The following is a 21,464-nucleotide window of genomic DNA, read 5'->3' as shown; positions in this document are numbered from 1 at the left end:
CTGTGCTATTATTGTGTTTGTGTGTGCTTAGCCTGATCGCTTCTGAAAACAAAGCTACATTGTAGCTCAGTCGACCTTGCACCTGGCGGAAAAAAACATTGACTTAAAGCTTTTGTGACTGCATGAATTCATATTATAAAGTCACGTAGATAGGTTCAAATATTTTTTTTTTACAAAAAACTACGACGTTTCAGCAGGCTAGCGTTGTGTTATAGGCTATGTTTAAGCGAGAGACAGCATTGTGTAACAGCAGAGAGTGTGTGCTCGGTGTTTAATTAAAGAATTACCTCCAAGATGTTACGTCTCCAAATCAGTCACTACATATGTATGCGGGTCTGTGTAATTATATTGGCTCTCTGTATCTCTATGGGTATCTGCGTCTCTGTGTATCTATATGGGTCTCTGTGCCTATCGGGGTTTGTATCTCTATATGGGTCTCTGTGTATCTATGGTGGGTCTCTATGTCTTTATGGGTCTCTGTGTCTGTATGGGTATCTGTGTCTGTATGGGTCTCTGTGTATCTATATGAGTGTCTGTGTCTGTATGGGTCTCTGTGTCTGTATGGGTATCTGTGTCTGTATGGGTCTCTGTGTCTGTATGGGTATCTGTGTCTCTGTGTATCTATATGGGTCTCTGTGCCTATTGGGGTTTGTATCTCTATATGGGTCTCTGTGTATCTACGGTGGGTCTCTATGTCTTGATGGGTCTCTGTGTCTGTATGGGTATCTGCGTCTCTGTGTATCTATATGGGTCTCTGTGCCTATTGGGGTTTGTATCTCTATATGGGTCTCTGTGTATCTACGGTGGGTCTCTAAGTCTTGATGGGTCTCTGTGTCTGTATGGGTCTCAGCGTCTGTATGGGTCTCTGTGCATTCAGAGTATTTGTCTGCTGCATTAAATGCCCACATCATGATGATGATGAAAAGCCACATCCATACGTTTGTTGAACTTATTTCGCAACCACACGCACCCAATGGCCCTAACCAGACGTGACTCAGGGAAGAACAGCAAATCACACAACAACAACAACAAGCAGCAGCAGTTCTAAAGACATGCGTTTTCAATGTGGTGTAGTGTATAATGTGTAGTAGTGTGATGTATAGTGGTGTAGTATATAGTGGTGTAGTGTATAGTGTAGTTTATAGTAATGTATAGGAGTGTATTGCATAGTGTAGTGTATAGTGTAGTTTATAGTAGTGTAGTGTAATGTAGAGTATAGTGGTGCAGTGTATAGTGTAGTGTATATTATAGTGGTTTAGTGTTAGAGTGTGTTGTGTATAGTAGTGTAGTGTATAGTGTATATTGTAGTGTAATCACACAGTCTGTAGAAAATAGTATAATCGTGGTGGTGTAGTGCATAGTAGAGAATTGTATAGTGTGTGGGATATAGTGTATAGTGTAGTATATACAGGTGGTATATATAATAGCGTAGTGTATAATGTAGTGTATAATAGCATGTTGTATAGTGTAGTGTATAATAGCATGGTGTATAGTGTAGTGTATAATATCGTAGTGTATAATGTGTAGTTTAGTGTATAGTGTAGTGTATAATAGCATGGTGTATAGTGTGGACACTTTACAGAGTCCCATAGGGTAAGATGGGCTGCAAAATTGAAGATCTATGCAGAAGAGCAATGTCAGTTGGAAAGGGGACTGACCAACAGAAGCTTCTGTCATAGCTTCATGAAGATGGTGATCATGCGCAAGAATTGCATGAAGATTGCAAGCTTCCCTGTATGTTTGAAAGGGCAGGGTCTTGATGGGGGTGAGGTAGCTCAGCACTGATGAATGTGTAATAAAAGACTCCGTCAGGCACTGCTGGTCTCCGTTGGTCTTTTATTCAAGTTCTTTCTCCGCACCCCGCTGGTCTCCTCCGCGGACCAGCGTCGTCTCGTGCGCGCCCCCGCACGCGCTTCCTCCTCAGCTCGTCCTCACACCCCGCCGGTCCTGACAAGGCCTCTGTGTTGTGTGAGTGAATGTACGCGTGTGTTGACCTTCTCTCGCACCACAGCACCGAGCTAACTGCGCGAATCGGAGGTGGCAGGGGATGGACAAGCCATTCGTGGGTTGACGTTGGTGGGGGCCCAGACTCTGGTATCGAATGACCAGTAACCATTCATTCAGGTCCTTCATGCAGGGTTGGCCACATCTGTCATACAGGAGGGCACCGTGCGAGCTCACGCATGGCCCGTGCTTCGGGAGGGAAACATCGTTGGCGGTGTGGGGGTCGCGTCGAAGTCGAAGACGCAGCAGGTTTCTGATGAAAAATGGATGGATACGCTTTGTTCCGAAAATTCGGAATTGTCCGAGTCGCGGATGAGGGAGTTGAGGGAGCTTTGGCGTGAATTCTCCGATATGTTTAGCAAGGGCAAATTTGACATTGGCCGCACTACGCTTTTGAGTCACCACATCGATATGGGCGACGCCGCTCCCATCCGGCAGAACCCCGACTGGCTGAGCCCTACGAAAAAAGAAAATGTATGGCTGGCGGTTTATGAAATGTTGGCCGCCGATATTATCTCGCCGTCCACCAGCGCATAGGGAGCCCCAATTGTTCTTGTTAAAAAGTAGAATGATAGTTTGTGCTTCTGTGTTGACTTCCACAAGCTTAATAAGCTCTCTGTGTCTGACACATGCCCTCTTCCTCGGATGGACGATTCCCTGGATGCTCTAGCAGGAGCACATTATTTTTCGACTCGACCTCCTATCCGGATTTTGGAAGTTGCCCTTAGATTAATCCCTAAACCTAAGACAGCCTTTCCTAAACCACAAGGCTTATTTGAATTTAATCGGCTTCTTATGGGTCTTTACTCCGCTGCGCCTACGTTGCAGCGATTGATAGAACTAGTTTTAGCAGGCCCCCAGTGGGAGTCGTGCCTAATTATATCTGGACGATGTTATCGTTTTTAGCTGTACATTTAAAGAACATCTGGAATGGTTACGTGCTGTCTTTCTTAAGATGCATGCGGTGAATCTCACATTTAAACTGCAGAAGTGTCATCTGCTCCAAAAATCGGTTCGGTATCCTGGCCACATAGTCAGTAGATCAGGGAAAGCGACAGACCCGGAAAAAAACGCGTGTCTAAAGTACTTGGCCGACCCCCACGTGGGTGGGGGAGGTGCGGAGTTTAATTGGATTTGCGTCTTATTACCGCCGTTTTGTCGCCAGGTTCGCCACTATCGCCAAACCTCTCCACGCCCTGACGGCAAAGGGTCAGAAGTTCCATTGGGGGGAGGAGGAGGCCGCATTTGTTGCGCTCCAGGATGGCTTGGTGAACGCCCCTCCCCTCCACTACCCTGACTTTTCCTTGCCGTTCGTTCTTAATACGGACGCTAGCAACACGAGAATTGGCGCTGTTCTGTCTCAAGTCGTTAATGGCGTCGAGAGTGTTGTAGCATACGGCAGCAGAGTGCTTGTCTCCGGCCGAACAACTGTACTGTGTCACACGCCGGGAACTATTGGCTATTGTTTTTCGTGCAAAAGTATTACCCCTATCCAGTGGCGGCTCCTGCAAAATCTCTCAGGGGGGGCAAATGTCTGGATGATTGATAAGGATAAGGTCCACCCATGCAATGGATAAATTAACAGCTTAAGCATGTGAAGGCAACTTCACTTCTTTAATATTAATGAAAAATAAAGTGACTCTTACAATACATCTTGTTTGTTTCTATACTCACTATTATTACAATCCACTCAGTATCTTTTATTAAAGATTCTACTAGGTAGCGACAAATAATATTGTTGACTGAAACGTACTTACGTATGATGACGTAAGCACGTTAGGGCGAGCCCTCCCGGAAGCCATAGAGAATGCATTGCAGCGCCCGCCGTTCGAAAAAAAACATCTTTGAATGTAAGTCTATGGGAACACTCGGGGCGATTCTCAGCCAGAGTGAAATCGCCCAAAAAGAGGCGGTACTCCACAGAACGTGACATGACGCTGATTGGACTATATCCAGAGGCACAGTAACGGCTGAGATTGGTGGTGCGTCGCCCAATCGCCCTAATGAAGAAACCGCCCCTGCCCCTATCGTTATGGCAGACGTTTTGAGGTGCGCTCTGACCATGCAGTGCTACAGTACACGCTGCATATTGAGCAGCCGCCTGGCCAACTTTCACGTTAGTTGGAAGTCCTCCAGGACTATTCCTTTACTGTTTCCTATTGCAAATGTACCCGACACACGAACGCGGATGCCCTGTCACGATTTCCAACGAGCGACGGGTGCGCGTGTTTCTCGGGCTTGGGACACTGTAAGGCACCTGCCGAGGAATCGCCACCTCTGAGAAAGGCGACGGTCCTGTGGCGCGTGACGCCGTTATTGGCTTGGACTATGCGCAGTGGGGGCACCTCCAGGTTGAGGACGCTTCCCTGTTTAAGTTACGACGCCGCGTCAAGGAGGCGGACACGGGTGGGGATCGAGAAGGATGGGGGGAGTGGAGTGGGTGGACGTCGCGCCTCGCCCGCTCACGGGGAGCGGGGAGGTGGGCGTCAGCCCCCACATAGAACGAGCAGGCGTCTGATCGTGCTTACAGCCTTCCTCTTCGCGATTACAATGGGCTGCGGTGTTTGTAATTGTACGAACGAGCGGTAGCGATAAGCTGCCAGGCTGGTTTATTTGTGCGTGTGTCTTTGTGCGTGTGTGTTTATTTGCGTGTGTGTGAAGGATGAGACACACAGGCACACATACAGACGTCTGTGTGTGTGTCCTGTCCTTCACACACAGACACACACAGACAGGTGTGTGTGTCTCATCATTCACACACACAAAGACACACAGGCGTAACGGGTGTGTGTCATGTCCTTTACAACAACAACACAACAACAACCGCCATTCGCCACTAAGTGGCGGTGACGTCACCACGACGCTTGTGCCAGGCCATGTGCACCTTGAGGCCACGTGAAGTGTCGAACGCCCGCTGGCAGGAGGTCACGGGGCAGACCCAGCAGGTGCCACGGGTCGACTGACCGAGATGACCGAGATGACTGGCTGATGCACCACCTGTGCCCCCTACTGTGCCAACTTGCTGTGCTTTACACACACATACAGGTGTGTGTGTGTCATCATTCACATACACACAGACACACACACACATACAGGTGTGTGCCTTTGTCTTTTTCTTCACAGACACGCACAAGTAAACACACAAAGACACACACAAATAAAAAAACAAAGACACACACAGACAAACATGCGCTTTGTATAGATTGTTTCCTGTTATATTCTTGGAAATTGCGTCATAGTTGATGTGAAACTCGCTTGGCAGCGTATAAATACCGCTCGCTCATACAATTGCAATCACCACAGCCGATTGGAATCGCGAAGAGGAAGGCGGTAAGCACTCTCAGACGCCTGTTCGTTCTACACCTTCACAATTATACAGGTAGTCCTCTACTTACGATGGAGATGTGTTACTACGACCCCATCGTAAGTCGAAAATATCGTAAGTCGAAGATGGCCTAGCCTACCCAGGAGTCTTAAATAATGGTGATAATTTAGCAAAACAGAGCAATTTACAGTACCGTACTGTATAAACTATATACTTATTATTTGATTATTTCGGTTAAGTCACGTCTAAAAATAAAATAATAAATTAAATTATTGCATATTACGAAGTTTCGATTGCAACACAAGCAATCATCATCAGGTATAATTGCAATCGAAACGTCGTAATATGCTATTATTTAATTTATTATTTTATCTTTAGACGTGACTTAACCGAAAGAACCAAATAATAATTCCTGCAGTCACGAAAGTTCTAAAATTAAGATTAAACTATATGCTTTATGTATTTATTAATTACAATACTGTATTTTACAGTGAAATTTAAAGAAAAAAACAAGGTAAATTCTTAGCCTACCTATATGAACTGCAATTTAATAGAACGTTTTTTTCAGGAAACAATCCTATCTGCTATAAAAACTGTAAACATGCATTGAACGTATGTATCGTATCGTTGTAACCCTAAAATGAAGTCGTTAAAGCTACGTATCATACATGCATTGAACGTATGTATCGTATCGTTGTAACCCTAAAATGAAATCGCTAAAGCTACATATCATGCATGCATTGAGCGTATCGTAACGTATCATATTGTACTGTACTCACCAAGATTGTCCTTCGTCTGCATACTTGAACGATGTTAGGTTGTTGATGGAAATTTTGTCGTATCGCTAACGCCATCGTAAGATCGAAATATCGTAAGTCGGACCATCGTAACTCGGGGACTAGCTGTACTCCGTAGCATTTCAACACTACCTACAGACTCATCACTACCCATAGACTCAACACTGCCCATAGAATCAACACTACCTATAGACTCAACACTACCCATAGACTCAACACTGCCCATATAATCAACACTACCTATAGACTCAACACTGCCCATATAATCAACACTACCTATAGACTCAACACTACCCATAGACTCAACACTACCCATAGACTCAACACTACCCATAGAATCAACACTACCTATAGACTCAACACTACCCATAGACTCAACACTGCCCATATAATCAACACTGCCCATAAACTCAACACCACCCATAAACTCAACACTACCCATAGACTGAACACTACCCAAAGAATCAACACTGCCCATATAATCAACACTGCCCATAAACTCAACACTGCCCATAGACTCAACACTACCCATATAATCAACACTGCCCATTGACTCAACACTGCCCATAGACTCAACACCGCCCATAGACTCAACACTACCCATAGACTGAACACTGCCCATAGAATCAACAATACCCATAGAATCAACACTACCCATAGAAATCACCACTGCCCATAGACTCAACACTACCCATAGACTGAACACTACCCATAGAATCAACACTACCCATAGAAATCACCACTGCCCATAGACTCAACACTGCCCATAGCCTCAACACTACCCAAAGACTCAACACCACCCATAGACTCAACACTACCCATAGACTCAACACTACCCATAGACTGAACACTACCCACAGACTCAACACTGCCCATAGACTCAACACTGCCCTGAGACTCAACACTACCCATTGACTCAACACTGCCCATAGACTCAACACTACCCATAGACTGAACACTGTCCATAGATTCAACACTACCCATAGAATCAACACTACCCATAGAAATCACCACTGCCCATAGACTCAGCACTGTCCATAGACTCAACACTGCCCGTAGCCTCAACACTACCCATAGACTCAACACTACCCATAGACGCAACACTACCCATAGACTGTACGAGTCCGCAATGCTCCATCCGTGGCCATTAGGTTCTCCAGTCCTGTAGGCAGTATAGAACAATCCTCTTCATGGCCCGTTACTTCAGACGTGGCGGTCGGCACACCAGACACATCAGACACCAGGGATGTGGGGATGAATCGACCGTCGGCCCAATCGGATACGTACGCAATGCGGCCGCCGAACCTCAATGACCTCGACAGGTCCATGCCAGGGACGGTACAGTTTCGGGGATGTGCCAACAGGCACTTGGAGGAAATGTAACTAAGCCTTGTCCCCCACTTGCCAAGGTATTCCTGGACCCCCCCTGACCCCTTATCCGCTCGTTACCGGTCTGTCTGTGGGCTGAGTTGCTCCTAGCATACTCGCGGGCCAACCACACCTGCTCAAGTGTTTTCAACATCGGGTTAGGCACTGCCGATCCTTTCTGCGGGGGGTGTAATCCCAACTGAACCTACACAGGGGGTTCAGGCTCCCTCCCATACATTAAATAAAATGGCGGAGGGTGGGGGTGATGGTGGCGGTGGCTGCGGAGACTTTGGGGTCTTTTAAAGTCTGCTGCTGGGAGAGAGGATCCTGAGCTGGCAGTGGGGACCTGGTACTTGGGGACTGGGGACTGAGGGGGGCCTCGGGGGTGTATGTCTTGGGATTTGGGTCCGGGGGGGGGGGAGGTGGTGCCAGTTTGGGCTAGGACTGCATTCGTTTGCTCGCAGGGGGTCTTGGAATTTAGTGTTTAGGCTGGGACTGAGGGTCTAGAGTGCTGGGGATCTGGGACTGGGATCCTAAGGGGGCTTGATTTTGGGTCAGTGGTTCTGAGAGGATCGAGGGCTGCGACCTGGAGGGTTGGGGCAGAGGGGAGCGAGTGGCTGCAGGGGTTGGAGTTCGGGTGCTGGAGGTGAGGGGTTGATGGTGCGAGTGGAGGAGGAGGTGTTGGGTTTGGCTACCGGCTACGGCGTGACAGCTGGCGTGCAGCCCCGAGTAAGCTCGCCCTCCCCACTGTTCCCGCCGCTTGCCGCTAAATGTCACAATCACAATAACAAGTAGCGGCAGCGGCCACTCGCCATTGTCACACCGAAGCCCGGAATCACTCGTGATAGACACCTGCTAGCCAAGCAGACCGGTTGCTCCACCTGACAATGCCCCAACATCACAGAGCGCTAGGTGCAAGGACGGCGACAATGGTTTAATGATAGCCGATGACGAAGAAGACAACTCGGTTTGCTTTTAAAATAAGACATTACTCTGTGGTTTTGTTTTGTTTTAATTAACACATTTCGCCTCCTATAAAAAAAAGAACATCTGTCACGGCGCGCAGGATCAGCAGAGGTACCTGCAGTGGTTCACGGCGTCGAGCCTCCGAGGAGCCGACAGGCAGCAGCAGCAGCAAGTGCCACCGTCTCAACCCTTTCCAATCCCAATCCCCGCGTCCATCAATAACAACAACAACAGCAGCGGCGGCAACAGCATCAAGGGGGTCGTTCTGCCGCTGCCGTCTTCCGAAGAGGCCACTTTGGGCGCCCGCTCGCGACCTTTCCTCTGCAGGCACCGTTCAGTCGTGATGGAGGACATCGACGTCGATCCCCGGACCATGTCGTCGTCCGACTCGTCCACTTCGTCGTCGTCGACGCCGCTGAGGTACGCCGTGAGGTGTTCCCCTTCGACAGGTCGTGTGACGGAGCGGGGGGCAGTGGCCGGCTTCGTGGGGGTCGGGGTCGAGGTGGCTGTGGCCGGACCCGACAGCGGCAACAACAGCAGCAGCAGCAGCCCCCCCGCTGTGATAACAATATGTAACACGATATTTGTCCCTGGGTACTAAGTGTTATTTGTTTAATTGCGTATGCCTAAAAAGTATAGAAAATGGCTATTATTCCCCACAGACTTTGCTTTTGCGACCAGGACTTTACGTGAATGAATGACACATTCACCCGTTTTCTCATTGAAAATAGGTACATTTCAAAATATCAATGTCCTCGTCACAAAAGTAAAGTTTGTGGGGAATGATAGCCATTTTCTGTACTTTTGAGGCATAAGCAATTAGAAAATAACACTTACTACCCAGGGACAACATTTTTTTTGTTACACAGTGCACGCAGACCGGGGGAGAGCTTCGCCGTGCAGCTGTGGCTGCAGGAGCGGCAGCAGCTGCGGCTGCAGCAGTGGCAGCAGCCACAGAGAGACGAAGACAACTACAGCACTCTGCAACAGGACCCGGTGAGTGTGAGTGTGTCGGGGTGGGGGTCACTATATTTAATGCTGTATTTCAGCTTTTAATATGCTCAACACATTCCCAACAAATTCACAGCCCTCTGTCAATCCACTGCTGGATGAAGTCATTCGCATGCCACGTCGTTAATGGTTGTTAGATCGGTCACCAACCATGCTCCACTGATATTATCCATGGCTGTTAATCTAACTGAGGTCATCGAGTGCAGTGAGAGTGCAGTGAGACAAACACTGCCCCACCGTTTTACCAACACAGTGACAAAGAAAACAATGCAGCCCTGACTTAGTGTTTGCCTACCAAAACAAATGTCATCACTGCCCCCCCATCTCCCGCCATGAAGCACAGGTGCTTTTTGGGGCCAAGAACCAGCATGTGGATGGTCATTACTTGCTGGGTAAGTCAGGGGGAGTCCTATTCATTACACCCATAGTTTATTCAGAAGAAAACAAGACAACCAAGGTAGTGACCATTTCTCATGTTATCCTAATAATAGGGGTTTTTCCCTTTAAAGAAATCTGTCTCTGGTGTGGACCAATCAGTTTCAAGGACAATACATATATTATCAGTGTGTTTTTTGTTTGCATATTGACCGCAAGTATTGTGGTTAATGCAGACATGAATCCTCGTAAAAAGGTTTCAGTTTTGTTGCCAGAAAAAAGGGGAAAACCCCTATTATTATATTTTGGTACTGGCAAAGGAGGTCCAATGATCATGTTATCTTCTTGACAACTCGACTATGCTCCAGAACATGTTCCATTAGCCACTCGGCATTGCCACTACCCATCGGGTTTGTAAAAAATACGCGCAGGATCAGCAGTGGTTCACGGAGTTGAGCCTCCGAGGAGCTGACAGGCAGCAGCAGCAAGCGCCACCGTCTCAACCCATTTCCATCCCAATCCCCGCGTCCATCAACAACAAGAACAGCTTCAGCACCAACAGCAGCAGATGGGCCCATCTGATTCGAACGTTTTCCTTCGCGGCCACTTTGGCTGCCCGCTCGTCTCTCTTCCTCCGCAGGCACCGTTTAGACATGATGCGCATCGACGTGACCTGGTGGCTCAAATCGCCCTATCCCATCGACGACTCTTCCCTGTCGTCCGACTCGTCTGCTTCGTCGTCGTCGACGCCGCTGAGGTACGCCGTGGAGGTGTTCCCCTTCGACAGGTCGTGTGACGGAGCGGGGGGCAGTGGCCGGCTTCGTGGGGGTCGGGGTCGGGGTGGCTGTGGCCAGACCCGGCAGCAGCAGCAGCCCCCCGCTGTGATAACAATATGTAACACGATATTTGTCCCTGGGTACTAAGTGTTTTTGTTTTATTGTTATGCCTAAAAAGTATAGAAAATGGCTATTACTCCCCACAAACTTTACTTTTGTGACCAGGACTTTACATGAAGGAATGACGCAAATGCTAGGACTGCATTCGTTTGCTCGCGGGGAGTCTTGGAGTTTAGGGTTTAGGCTGGAACTGAGGGTCTAGAGTGCTGGGGATCTGGGACTGGGAGCCTGATTCAGATATCATGAACCATTAATGTTACCCATGACCTTGAACTCAGCTCAGGACTCAGGGTTCACAGCACTGCACCACCTATATTTACATCTCGACTATATGACAGCGCTTTGCGCAAACTTTACTTATTCATGACCACTATTCTTAATGGTTAAAATGTATTGGTAGTTATAAAGAGATACTGCCCAAAAACGTTACATCTCCTTAAAAAGCGCATTTTCGTGTGTTTTGGATTACGATAAATATCGTTGATAACTATTAATGGAGTGGATTGTTAACTTTGCTTTTGTTTCCGAGTCACAAAAGCAAAGTTCGTGGGGAATATTAGCCCCTTTCTGTACTTTTGATGCATAAGCAATTAGAAAATAACACTTACTACCCAGGGACAAAAATATGTATTTTTTGTTACACAGTGCACGCAGACCGGGGGAGAGCTGCACCCCGCAGCAGCTGCAGAGTGGCTGAGGCAATTGCAGCACTCGGCTACAGCACTCGGTGAGTGTGTGGGGGGGGGGGGGTCACGGTGTGTGTGGGGGGGGGGGGGTCACGGTGTGTGTGGGGGGGGGGTCACGGTGTGTGTGTGGGGGGGTCACGATGTGTGTGGGGGGTCACGGTCTGTGCTGCTGGTGGTTGCTCGTGGTGCTTTCGGCGTGGGGAGCGGTGGGGCAATGGTCAGCACACTGGGCGACACACCCCGGCGACCAGGTGACCTGGGTTCCTGCCTGCTCACAGCCCACTCCGTTGATGGATATGTAATGTGAGCGTAAACGGGGTTTGCTGCTGGGTTCTGGCCCAATCACACGGCCCGGGTATTGGTGGGCGTGTGGGAGGGGCCGCCGTTCACCTCGCCTCCAATGGGAAGCGAGGTGAATGGGGGTGGAGCCAGCAGGGCAGTATGGGAAGGCCGGATCTGACGATCGGGAAGGGGAGGAGTCAGGGTCACGTGGTAAAGAGGATATAGGTGGGAGCCCGGAAGGGATCGGGGCAGTTGCGGGAGTAAAGAGGCTGAGCCACGTTGGGTGGTGAGAGGAGATCCGCACCATCGGCCACGTGGCTGAAGGATCTTCGGCACGCTGTCGGCCAGCGGGGTGCGGGAGTGGAGGAGCTGTTGGAGGAGCGTGCGGGGCGCGTGCGAGGAGACGCTGGTCCGCGGTCAGGACCAGCGGGGTGCAAGGAGGAAACTAAATAAAAGACCAACGGACACCAGCAGTGTCTGACGAAGTCTTTTATTACAGATATACAGTGTCTGTACTGGTCCCGGTGACCTCTCCGCGGTGCAACTCAACCGTAAACGGTGACTGTAACCCGGTGCGATTTGTGTTAAACTTCAGCGGTGGGGCGAGACCCCATCGTGTGTGCCGTACCGGCCTTCATAAGTGCTCCTCGCTAACAGCACTCGCCCCAACAGTCTGTTTGAAAAGCTGCAGAGTACAGGGGATCTTTGTGGAGGGTTTAATTACGTGTGTAGGTAGCGAGTATGGGAGTGGTTGGCCTTCATAGGGTGCTCGCGAACATAACTTTTTGGTTAGGGGGTCTGTGTGTGTGTTAGGTGAGAGGTCTATGTATCATTGTTAGAGTGGGGGGGGGGGGGGATTTGGTGTTTGTGAGGCTGTTACATTGTCGGCAGAGGGCAGTGCAGCATTATCCCCAGACCACCTGTGGATCTATATGTTGCATCGCCACATCTTCCACAATGTGTGGTCGTGGATGATAACACTGTGTAACAAAAAAAGTGTCCTTGGGTAGTGAGTGTTATTGCCTAATTGCTTATGCCAAACAAGGGACATAAAACGGACCTATTCTTAACATTTCATCATTTTGAATTCTGGCAACATTTTTTTATACAAATTTAGATTTTTGAATAAATTATGCATGTCCTCAGCCCCCCACCCAACAAACAACAACAAAAGCCGCTATTCGCCACCACGGGGCGCCACAGTGGCAAAGAGACGTTAACTCCCTCGCCTGGTATGAAGGAATTCGTGGGTTCGATCCAGACCCAGACGCCTGCTGTATATTTGGAGCCTACGTGTCTCTCTCACTGTAGTCGCGAGGATTTTTTTTCTCCATGAGATCCCATTTTTCCCTCCACATTTAGAATCAACATCACCAAGCGTTTAGAGTATCTGGATACTGCTATAAACGTCTACGTGATAATGGTGATAAGCCACTTCATTGAGCTATCATTTGTGAATAGGTCGCTTATGAAAAACAGTGACGTCACCGTGGCGGCTGTACCAGGCTAGGTGCACTTTGAGCCTACCACGTGAAAGGGTCGAACGTTTTCGCTGCTGCTTTCATTCGGTCACGGGACAGACCATACAGGTGCTCATTGGTTGCAATGTTGCTGTGCCAGGCTAGGTGCACGAGCAAGAGCTCACGGAACTGACCTAGTGGGTGCCATGGGTTGACTGAGATGTCTACTCGCAAATGCATTACCACAATCACCTGTGCCCCCTACTGTGTCAACTCGCTGTGTTTTATCCGAATGCCCTCCCAACTTCTCCACCCACCAAACCCAAAGTAACTATCCTCAACCATGCACCTAGCTTGGCACGGCCCCAGCAGCAGCAGCGTTCTTCACATGCCTCCTCCTCCGCAGTGGCGCACCCACCTTGACTTTGACATGTTGCATTTTCCTTTTCCCACCCACCTTGATCAGTCACTCCCACCTCTGGCCGACGTCAAGATGCCTCCGGCTCCGCTGGACATCCGCTGGACAGAAAGCCGTCAGCATCAGAGTCCGACGCGGATCAAAGGAAATCGCAAACCACCACGCAGCCCGATGGTCCCGATGAAGACCAACATGGAACGGCCGACCCCAACGGACATCGTCTGAATAATCCTGAAGATGGCGGTGAGTAGCGTTCAACCACTGGCGTGTAACACGCGTGTACAATGCCTACGACATGTTAATGATCTCGCCTGGTATGCAGGAGGTGTCATGGGTTCAATCCCGACCCTGATGCCTGCTGTATGTTTGGAGTCTGCGTGTCTCCTCGAAGTTGCATGGATTTTCCTCCGGGTCCACCTCCGGTTTTTCCCTCCACTATTTTTAATTAACATCACCACGTGTTTAGAAGATTTGGCGACTGCTATAAACGTTCACCCAATAATGATGATAATAAGCCACTTCGTTAAGCTATCATTTGCGACCAGGTCGTGTCTGAAAATGAGCAACATAGCTGAGTGGGCCTTGCATAATAGAGGTTTGTTTGGGTTAGATTGCTTAAATATGTGTCGTTAAACCCGCCACCACCCAACACAGCCAATTAGTAAAGTTATCACGTAAACAGAACGTGCTGATTAGTCACTAGTGCAGCATTAGTGTATAGTGTAGTGTATAGTAGTGTAGTGTATAGTGTAGTGTATAGTAGTGTAGTGTATAGTAGTGTAGTGTATAGTAGTGTAGTGTATAGTAGTGTAGTGTATAGTAGTGTAGTGTATAGTGTAGTGTATAGTAGTGTAGTGTATAGTGTAGTGCACTAGTACAGCACACCGGTTGTGTTGTAGAGCAAATCCACAACATTTACATTCTGAGTACCATAACGTTTTGCCAGTAATTACAACCAGATTCATCAGGCGACCGCAGATTTGTAGAGAAATCCTCCAGTTTCGTTCCTTAAATATAAGGGTTGATGTGATGGCGTCACTTGTGAACCCTTCTTGAGCAAAGTGAGGGGGGGGGATTAAAGAACGAAGGATGAGGATTTCTCCACAAATCTGGATGTCGCCTGATGAAGATAGTTGTAATTACTTGCGAAAAGTCGTACTCAGATTGTAAATGTTGTGGATTTACTCTGAAACACATCGGTTAGTGCTGTACTAGTAACGAATTGGCACATTCTATTTACGTCATTTGGTCCAACCCATGTGAGACTAGGCTCTAAGGAAAGCTGTCTTGGGTGTGGACCAATCAACTTCAAGGACAGTGCATATATTATCAGAGTTATGTTTTTGTTTGCATTATGGCTGCAGGTATTGTGGTCTATGCAAACATGACTCCTTGTAAAAAAAAAAAGGTGTCAGTTTTGTTGCCAGATAGAAGGGTAAAAAACAATTATCATATTTTTTACTGGCAAATGAGGTTCCAATGGTGAGTTTCTAGAAGGGTCGGAAATTAACCGTTGGCCCCTAGCCCCCAGCCCCCACCCCTTGGGGTTCTGGGTTCTCTACCAGGGGTGGGGGGGGGAGTTACCCCAGGTCTACCACCACACATCCCGCTCACTCTCTCGGCCGCCCCCTATCGGCCCATGAGGGTGGTGACCATAAGAAGACCCACAGCGCCTTGGTATGGCACAACACACCCATAAGAGGTTTTTGGGTTAGATCGCGTAAATATATAAATGTGTCGTTAAAACCCGCCACCACCCGACACAGCCAACTAGTAAGGGTTGTCACGTAAACACAACAAGGCAATTCTATACACTGCACTACTATATACTAGTATACACTACTATACAACTACACTACTATACACTAATGGACACCCACCTGCGGAGTGGAAGAATGGCAGGCACATCTTACAGATGACAAGCTGATGGTCGGTGGAAAAATCAGCTCCATGGTAGGTCCTGGTGTCAGGGGCATAGCCCCACATCCACTTTTCTATCACTACATAGTGTAGCAGATGTTCTTTCTTGGACTCAGCATGGATACATTGTTTTCTGTGGATGTGCCGATGCTGGAATGGCGTATTGTTAATTACAAGCCCATGGGATACACAGAAGTCTAGCAGCCTACTACCATTATTATTGAGCTGTTCTGGTCCATGCCTTCCAATTGCTCCAGCCCAGCTACCAACTCGGGCATTAAATCATCCAACAGGATGACTATCCTGAGGGGCCACTTTTGCTCACATCTGTGACAGGAGATCATAAAAGGCATCTGACTCATCAGCCTTGCCTGCATCCCTCCACTGATATTCTTCGTCAGGGGGGCATAAGCAATCACCACCAATACTTTCTGGTCTCTTGTTGATGGAAAGGAGAGCCCACATTAGACTGGGACTTACAGCTTTCCAAACCTCGCCGCTACATTCATTTTTTTATTCAGAAGAAGAGTCACTCCTTGTTGTTTGGCAGTCTCCTGCCCCGAGTAGGGGACTGTCCACCTCTCATGGTGACTGGAGCCAAAGCCAATCCATCGGACCTCCTGAATATCTCAGAGATCCAGGCGGTACTGGTCCAGCTCCTGACAGAGGAGTGGCAGCCTCTCCTCCACATTCGAATATTCGCCATGGCCAGTCACGGTGGTTTATTGTCGTTTGTGGAGGAACCCCGAGGGTATGGATTCAGTTCCTGGCTCTGCCAAGTGGAGTTTGGCCAGGATAAGTCGTAGATACCTGTCCCCACAGATCCTCTGGCACAAGCTTAGTTCGATATTTTGCACGTAGTTTAGTGGTCATTGAATTGAAGGTGGAGGGGTTTCCAGACCCTCGCACCCATCCAGAGCACCCATTTGGCCGCTGTGATGGCTACAAGTGCCATGACGGGTATAGCCGATAGGAATTGGCCTTCCCTCCATGGCATTGCTCACATCCACACAGTGTTAGCATTCAACACCACCACGGAGGTAAGGGGTTACTTTTGCCAGAATCTTCCACTATATATGCATGCACACACAGAGATAAGAGAGACAGTGCAGCACACCAGTATTTACCATCGCATGGCGTCTCGTCCATTACTCACCAGTGGTTCGAGACATGGATGAGTCGACGGCTGTCAAGCTGATCAAAGGGAAGAGGCCGGAACTGAAGTTATGGATTGGCAGGGACCCCACGTACCTGCTCGACTACTTGGACAGCAAAGAGTTGATCTCTCGGCGCGAATACAACAAGGCCAAAGACATGATGGTGAAAGAGGAGTGCGCCAACTTTCTGATTGACGAGTTCATCAACAGGGACGAGTGCCTCAAGCTCTGGAGGGCTCTCGAAAGCCTACAGGACCACTACCCCCAGCTGACGGAGTGGATCTCAGCCTGTGTGTCAACCACACATCACGCTTGTGGTAAAACAATGCGAAACGATACATGGCTGCTGCTTTGATATAAAAATTGCTACTGATGTTACAGATTTGTTGTGTTTGGAACTCATTGGCCTACACCAGAGACAGCCTTGTTCATGGCCTTGTCTCTGCACCCATGTTAGACTAGAGAACAAGTACAATGACAATGCAAGCAAACACTGCTTTGACAATAATAATCGTAATAGTAACACGCATTGTAGTGTTTGCACTCATTGGCCTCTACACCAGAAAGGCAGACAGCGCTGCCACAGTCGTGGAACCAAAACTCGGGTGCCCTCCTTGCTAAGAGGCAGATGGGCGCGAAACATCGCGCTGGTGAGTGAACAAAATAAATCCTGTCACATCGAACAGCCGAGTTGTTTCGCGTGGTTTGTTTGTTTTTAAGCTTGAAAAATACAAAAATAACGGATGAAAGTTTAAGAATAGGTGTGATTTATATACACAACCATGTCTGGCAATAATAAAAATAAGAGGTGGTGTTAAGATATAATGCAGACTTTTGATGCATTTTGAAAGATATCATGAAGTAATGCATGAACTCACAAACACATCATACTTGTGGAAAAACATGCAAACACGTTCCGATAATAATGTATGGCATTGTCTTTCAAAGTAATTCGCCTACAACACGAAAGACAGTCTTCTGTATGGCCTTGTCTCTGCACCCCTAGCAGTGTGTTAGTAGACCAGAGAATGCCAATAGGCGAACAGTACAAAGACAATCCCAGTGGCACAATGTTAACTACCTCGCCTGGTATGCAGGACGTCGTGGGTACAATACCAACCCTGCCGCCTGCTGTATATTGGGAGTTTGCGTCTCTCTGTCTCTCTCCCCGTGGTGGTCACTGCGTGGATTTCTCTCCAAGTCCTCCGGTTTTCATTCCTTCACATTTCATATCGCGTTAAAGAGTATTTGGCTGCTATACATTTCCACGTGATAAGCCCACTTCGTTGAGCCACTATCATTCGTGATGGTCAGGTCATTGCTCAAAAAGAGTGTGGTCTTACCTGGTAAAAAAAAGTAGTTTAGTTAAATTTTGAATAAAAAACTTACGTATGACAAACATCCTCAGTGGAGTGAATGGGCAAAATCAGGGCTGCATATATTTTGCCTGTATTCATTTGATTTTTGTTATTTTCTCTCGTTCAACCTCCAGACGGGAAGCCTGGTCACTCTAATCAGCCCGACTCGACTGAATTGGATCAAGATGAACAACAAATCACGCAGATTGATTCCAAACGAAATACGTGGGTCACTATAATCACTGGTGAGTTTATTTTGTTCTATGGGTCTCTTTGTATCTATATGGATTTCTGTGTATCTATATGGGTCTATATGTATCTATTATATGGGTCTATATGCATATATATGGGTCTCTGTGTATCTATATGGGTCTATGTGTATAAATATGGGTCTCTGTGCATATATATGGGTCTGTGTTTCGATGTATCTCTATGGATTTAGAGTATTTGGCTGCTGTTCTGAATGTCCATATGATGATGATGATGATAACAGCCACTTCGTTGATCTGCTAAAATGTGTGAAAGTCGCTTCTGAAAAAATATGCTGTAAGAAAGCTCAGCAATGGGGTTTTATACTTGGTACAAGTAAAAACTTGTAGCAGCAGTAGATGCTACGTCATGAACTCGGGCACGTGGTTTTATCCACAAGCCAGATAAATCGCACGCGCGGATTATAATCGAGAGCCTGGGTAGCGAGACACTGGGTAGTGAGACACTGGGTAGAGAGACACTGGGTAGAGAGACACTGGGTATCGAGAAACTGGGTAGAGAGACACTGGGTAGTGAGACACTGGGTAGTGATACACTGGGTAGTGAGACACTGGGTTGTTAGACACTGGGTAGTGAGACACTGGGTAGTGAGACACTGGGTGGTGAGACACTGGGTAGTGAGACACTGGGTAGTGAGACACTGGGTAGCGAGACACTGGGTAGCGAGACACTGCTGGTGAGACACTGGGTGGTGAGACACTGGGTGGTGAGACACTGGGTGGTGAGACACTGGTAGTGAGACACTGGGTATCGAAAAACTGGATAGTGAGACACTGGGTAGAGAGACACTGGGTGGTGTGACACTGGTTAGTGAGACACTGGGTAGCGAGACACTGGGTATCGAGAAACTGGGTAGAGAGACACTGGGTAGTGAGACACTGGGTAGTGATACACTGGGTAGTGAGACACTGGGTTGTTAGACACTGGGTAGTGAGACACTGGGTAGTGATACACTGGGTAGTGAGACACTGGGTTGTTAGACACTGGGTAGTGAGACACTGGGTAGTGAGACACTGGGTAGTGAGACACTGGGTGGTGAGACACTGGGTAGTGAGACACTGGGTGGTGAGACACTGGGTAGCAAGACACTGGGTAGCGAGACACTGGGTAGTGAGACACTGCTGGTGAGACACTGGTAGTGAGACACTGGGTGGTGAGACACTGGTAGTGAGACACTGGGTAGAGAGACACTGGGTGGTGCGACACTGGGTAGTGAGACACTGGGTAGTGAGACACTGGGTAGTGAGATACTGGGTAGTGAGACACTGGGTAGTGAGACACTGGGTTGTTAGACACTGGTTAGTGAGACACTGGGTAGTGAGACACTGGGTAGTGAGACACTGGGTATCGAGACACTGGGTAGTGAGACACTGGGTGGTGAGACACTGGGTAGTGAGACACTGGGTAGTGAGACACTGGGTAACGAGACACTGGTGGTGAGACACTGGGTAGCGAGACACTGGGTAGTGAGACACTGGGTAGTGAGACACTGGATAGTGAGACACTGGGTAGTGAGACACTGGGTAACGAGACACTGGTGGTGAGACACTGGGTAGCGAGACACTGGTAGCGAGACACTGGGTAGTGAGACACTGGGTAGCAAGACACTGGGTAGTGAGACACTGGGTAACGAGACACTGGTGGTGAGACACTGGGTAGCGAGACACTGGGTATCGAGACACTGGGTAGTCAGACACTGGGTAGTGAAACGCTGGGTAGTGAGATACTGGGTAGTGAGATACTGGGTATCGAGACACTGGGTAGTGAGACACTGGGTATCCAGACACTGGGTGTGAGACACTGGGTAGTGAGACAATAGGTAGCGAGACACTGGGTAGTGAGACACTGGATAGTGAGACACTGGGTAGTGAGACACTGGGTAACGAGACACTGGTGGTGAGACACTGGGTTTCGAGACACTGGGTAGTCAGACACTGGGTATCCAGACACTGGGTGTGAGATACTAGGTAGTGAGACACTGGGTAGCGAGACACTGGGTAGTGAGATACAGGATAGTGAGACACTGGGTAGCGAGACACTGGGTAGTGAGACAATAGGTAGTGAGACACTGGGTAGTGAGACACTGGGTGTGAGACACTGGGTAGTGAGACAATAGGTAGTGAGACACTGGGTAGTGAGACACTGGGTGTGAGACACTGGGTAGCGAGACACTGGGTGTGAGACACTGGGTAGTGAGATACAGGGTAGTGAGATACAAGGTAGTGAGACACTGGATAGTGAGACACTGGGTGTGAGACACTGGGTAGTGAGACAATGGGTAGTGAGACACTGGGTAACGAGACACTGGGTAGTGAGATACAGGGTAGTGAGACACTGGGTAACGAGACACTGGGTAGTGAGACACTGGGTAGCGAGACACTGGTGGTGAGACTCAACCATAAAAAGGCTGCTGTCTCTGGTATAGACCAATCAGTTTCAAAGACAATGCCATCCAACATTATTGTTGTTGTTATTATTATAAGAGCCATGTTGTTTGCATGTTCACAGCAAGCACCGTGTGTGTGGTTAATGCCGCTAGTAACTTGATTCCTTGCAAAAGAAGAAATGCCTATTTTGTGTTTGAACATCTTAACACAACTCCTGTTGTATTGCAAAGATGGTTACAAAAAAAACCCCATATTTGTATTTGACAAAGCTTTATAGCTCATCGGACATTTTGTTGTTTTTTACCACCATCACCATCAACCCACCCACCACCACCAACCACCAACCCACCACCCACCACTGCCGCCGCCAGATGAGCTGCTGCAGGTCCACGAGATGCCGCAGTCCAACGGCGTCGTCTCGGCCTACCCGCACGTGATGAGGCTTGCAGGCATGGTGGATTCCTTCATCAGCGAGGCGAGCGAGAACCACGGGCAGAACGTAGAGACCAGAGAGAACCACGCCATTCTGAACCTCCTAAAAAACCAACCCCTCGTCCACGTCGTGGGAGGTGGTAACAGGTGAAGTACAGGATTTGCCGGACAGGGCGAAGTATGGTGGGTGGTTCGACCACCTGTGCTGCTTCGGTAACCATGAAGGCCTGTCTGGACGCAACCTGGAAACACGCTGGCTAACGGGGCACTGGTTAGCCATTTAGGCTAAGGGAGTAAACCCTGATAAAATCCCGGGCGGATACCAAGTGTATCCACTCCACCTCGGTGGGGC

The 21,464-nt window shown here is 48.5% G+C and overlaps 1 protein-coding gene across 1 annotated transcript; it reads left to right on the top strand.

Annotated features, from left to right (window-relative positions):
- Window positions 1-4,426: 4,426 nt before the first annotated feature.
- LOC133359469 (uncharacterized) lies at window positions 4,427-21,263 on the top strand. The gene is made up of 10 exons (XM_061577886.1): window positions 4,427-4,483; window positions 5,308-5,334; window positions 8,561-8,880; window positions 9,330-9,456; window positions 10,487-10,603; window positions 11,388-11,469; window positions 13,637-13,831; window positions 16,668-16,982; window positions 18,158-18,268; window positions 21,052-21,263. Exons 1-10 carry the CDS (start codon window positions 4,427-4,429, stop codon window positions 21,261-21,263), a joined length of 1,563 nt encoding a protein of 520 aa, XP_061433870.1.
- Window positions 21,264-21,464: the final 201 nt, after the last annotated feature.

The sequence above is a fragment of the Lethenteron reissneri genome, chromosome 65, assembly GCF_015708825.2.
Source record: "Lethenteron reissneri isolate LAM-NWPU_2019-01 chromosome 65, ASM1570882v1, whole genome shotgun sequence".
In the NCBI taxonomy this organism is placed as follows: domain Eukaryota; kingdom Metazoa; phylum Chordata; class Hyperoartia; order Petromyzontiformes; family Petromyzontidae; genus Lethenteron; species Lethenteron reissneri.
This window is presented reverse-complemented; position numbering and strand designations above follow the sequence as displayed.

Bases quoted from the DNA above. Each gene is read 5' to 3' on its own strand.
- LOC133359469 (XM_061577886.1), top strand. From the start codon at position 4,427: ATGGGGGGAGTGGAGTGGGTGGACGTCGCGCCTCGCCCGCTCACGGGG. The intron at 4,484-5,307 runs GTGGGCGTCAGC...CAATCACCACAG, and splicing joins CGCTCACGGGGAGCGGGGAG to CCGATTGGAATCGCGAAGAG. The intron at 16,983-18,157 runs GTAAAACAATGC...TTCAACCTCCAG, and splicing joins AACCACACATCACGCTTGTG to ACGGGAAGCCTGGTCACTCT.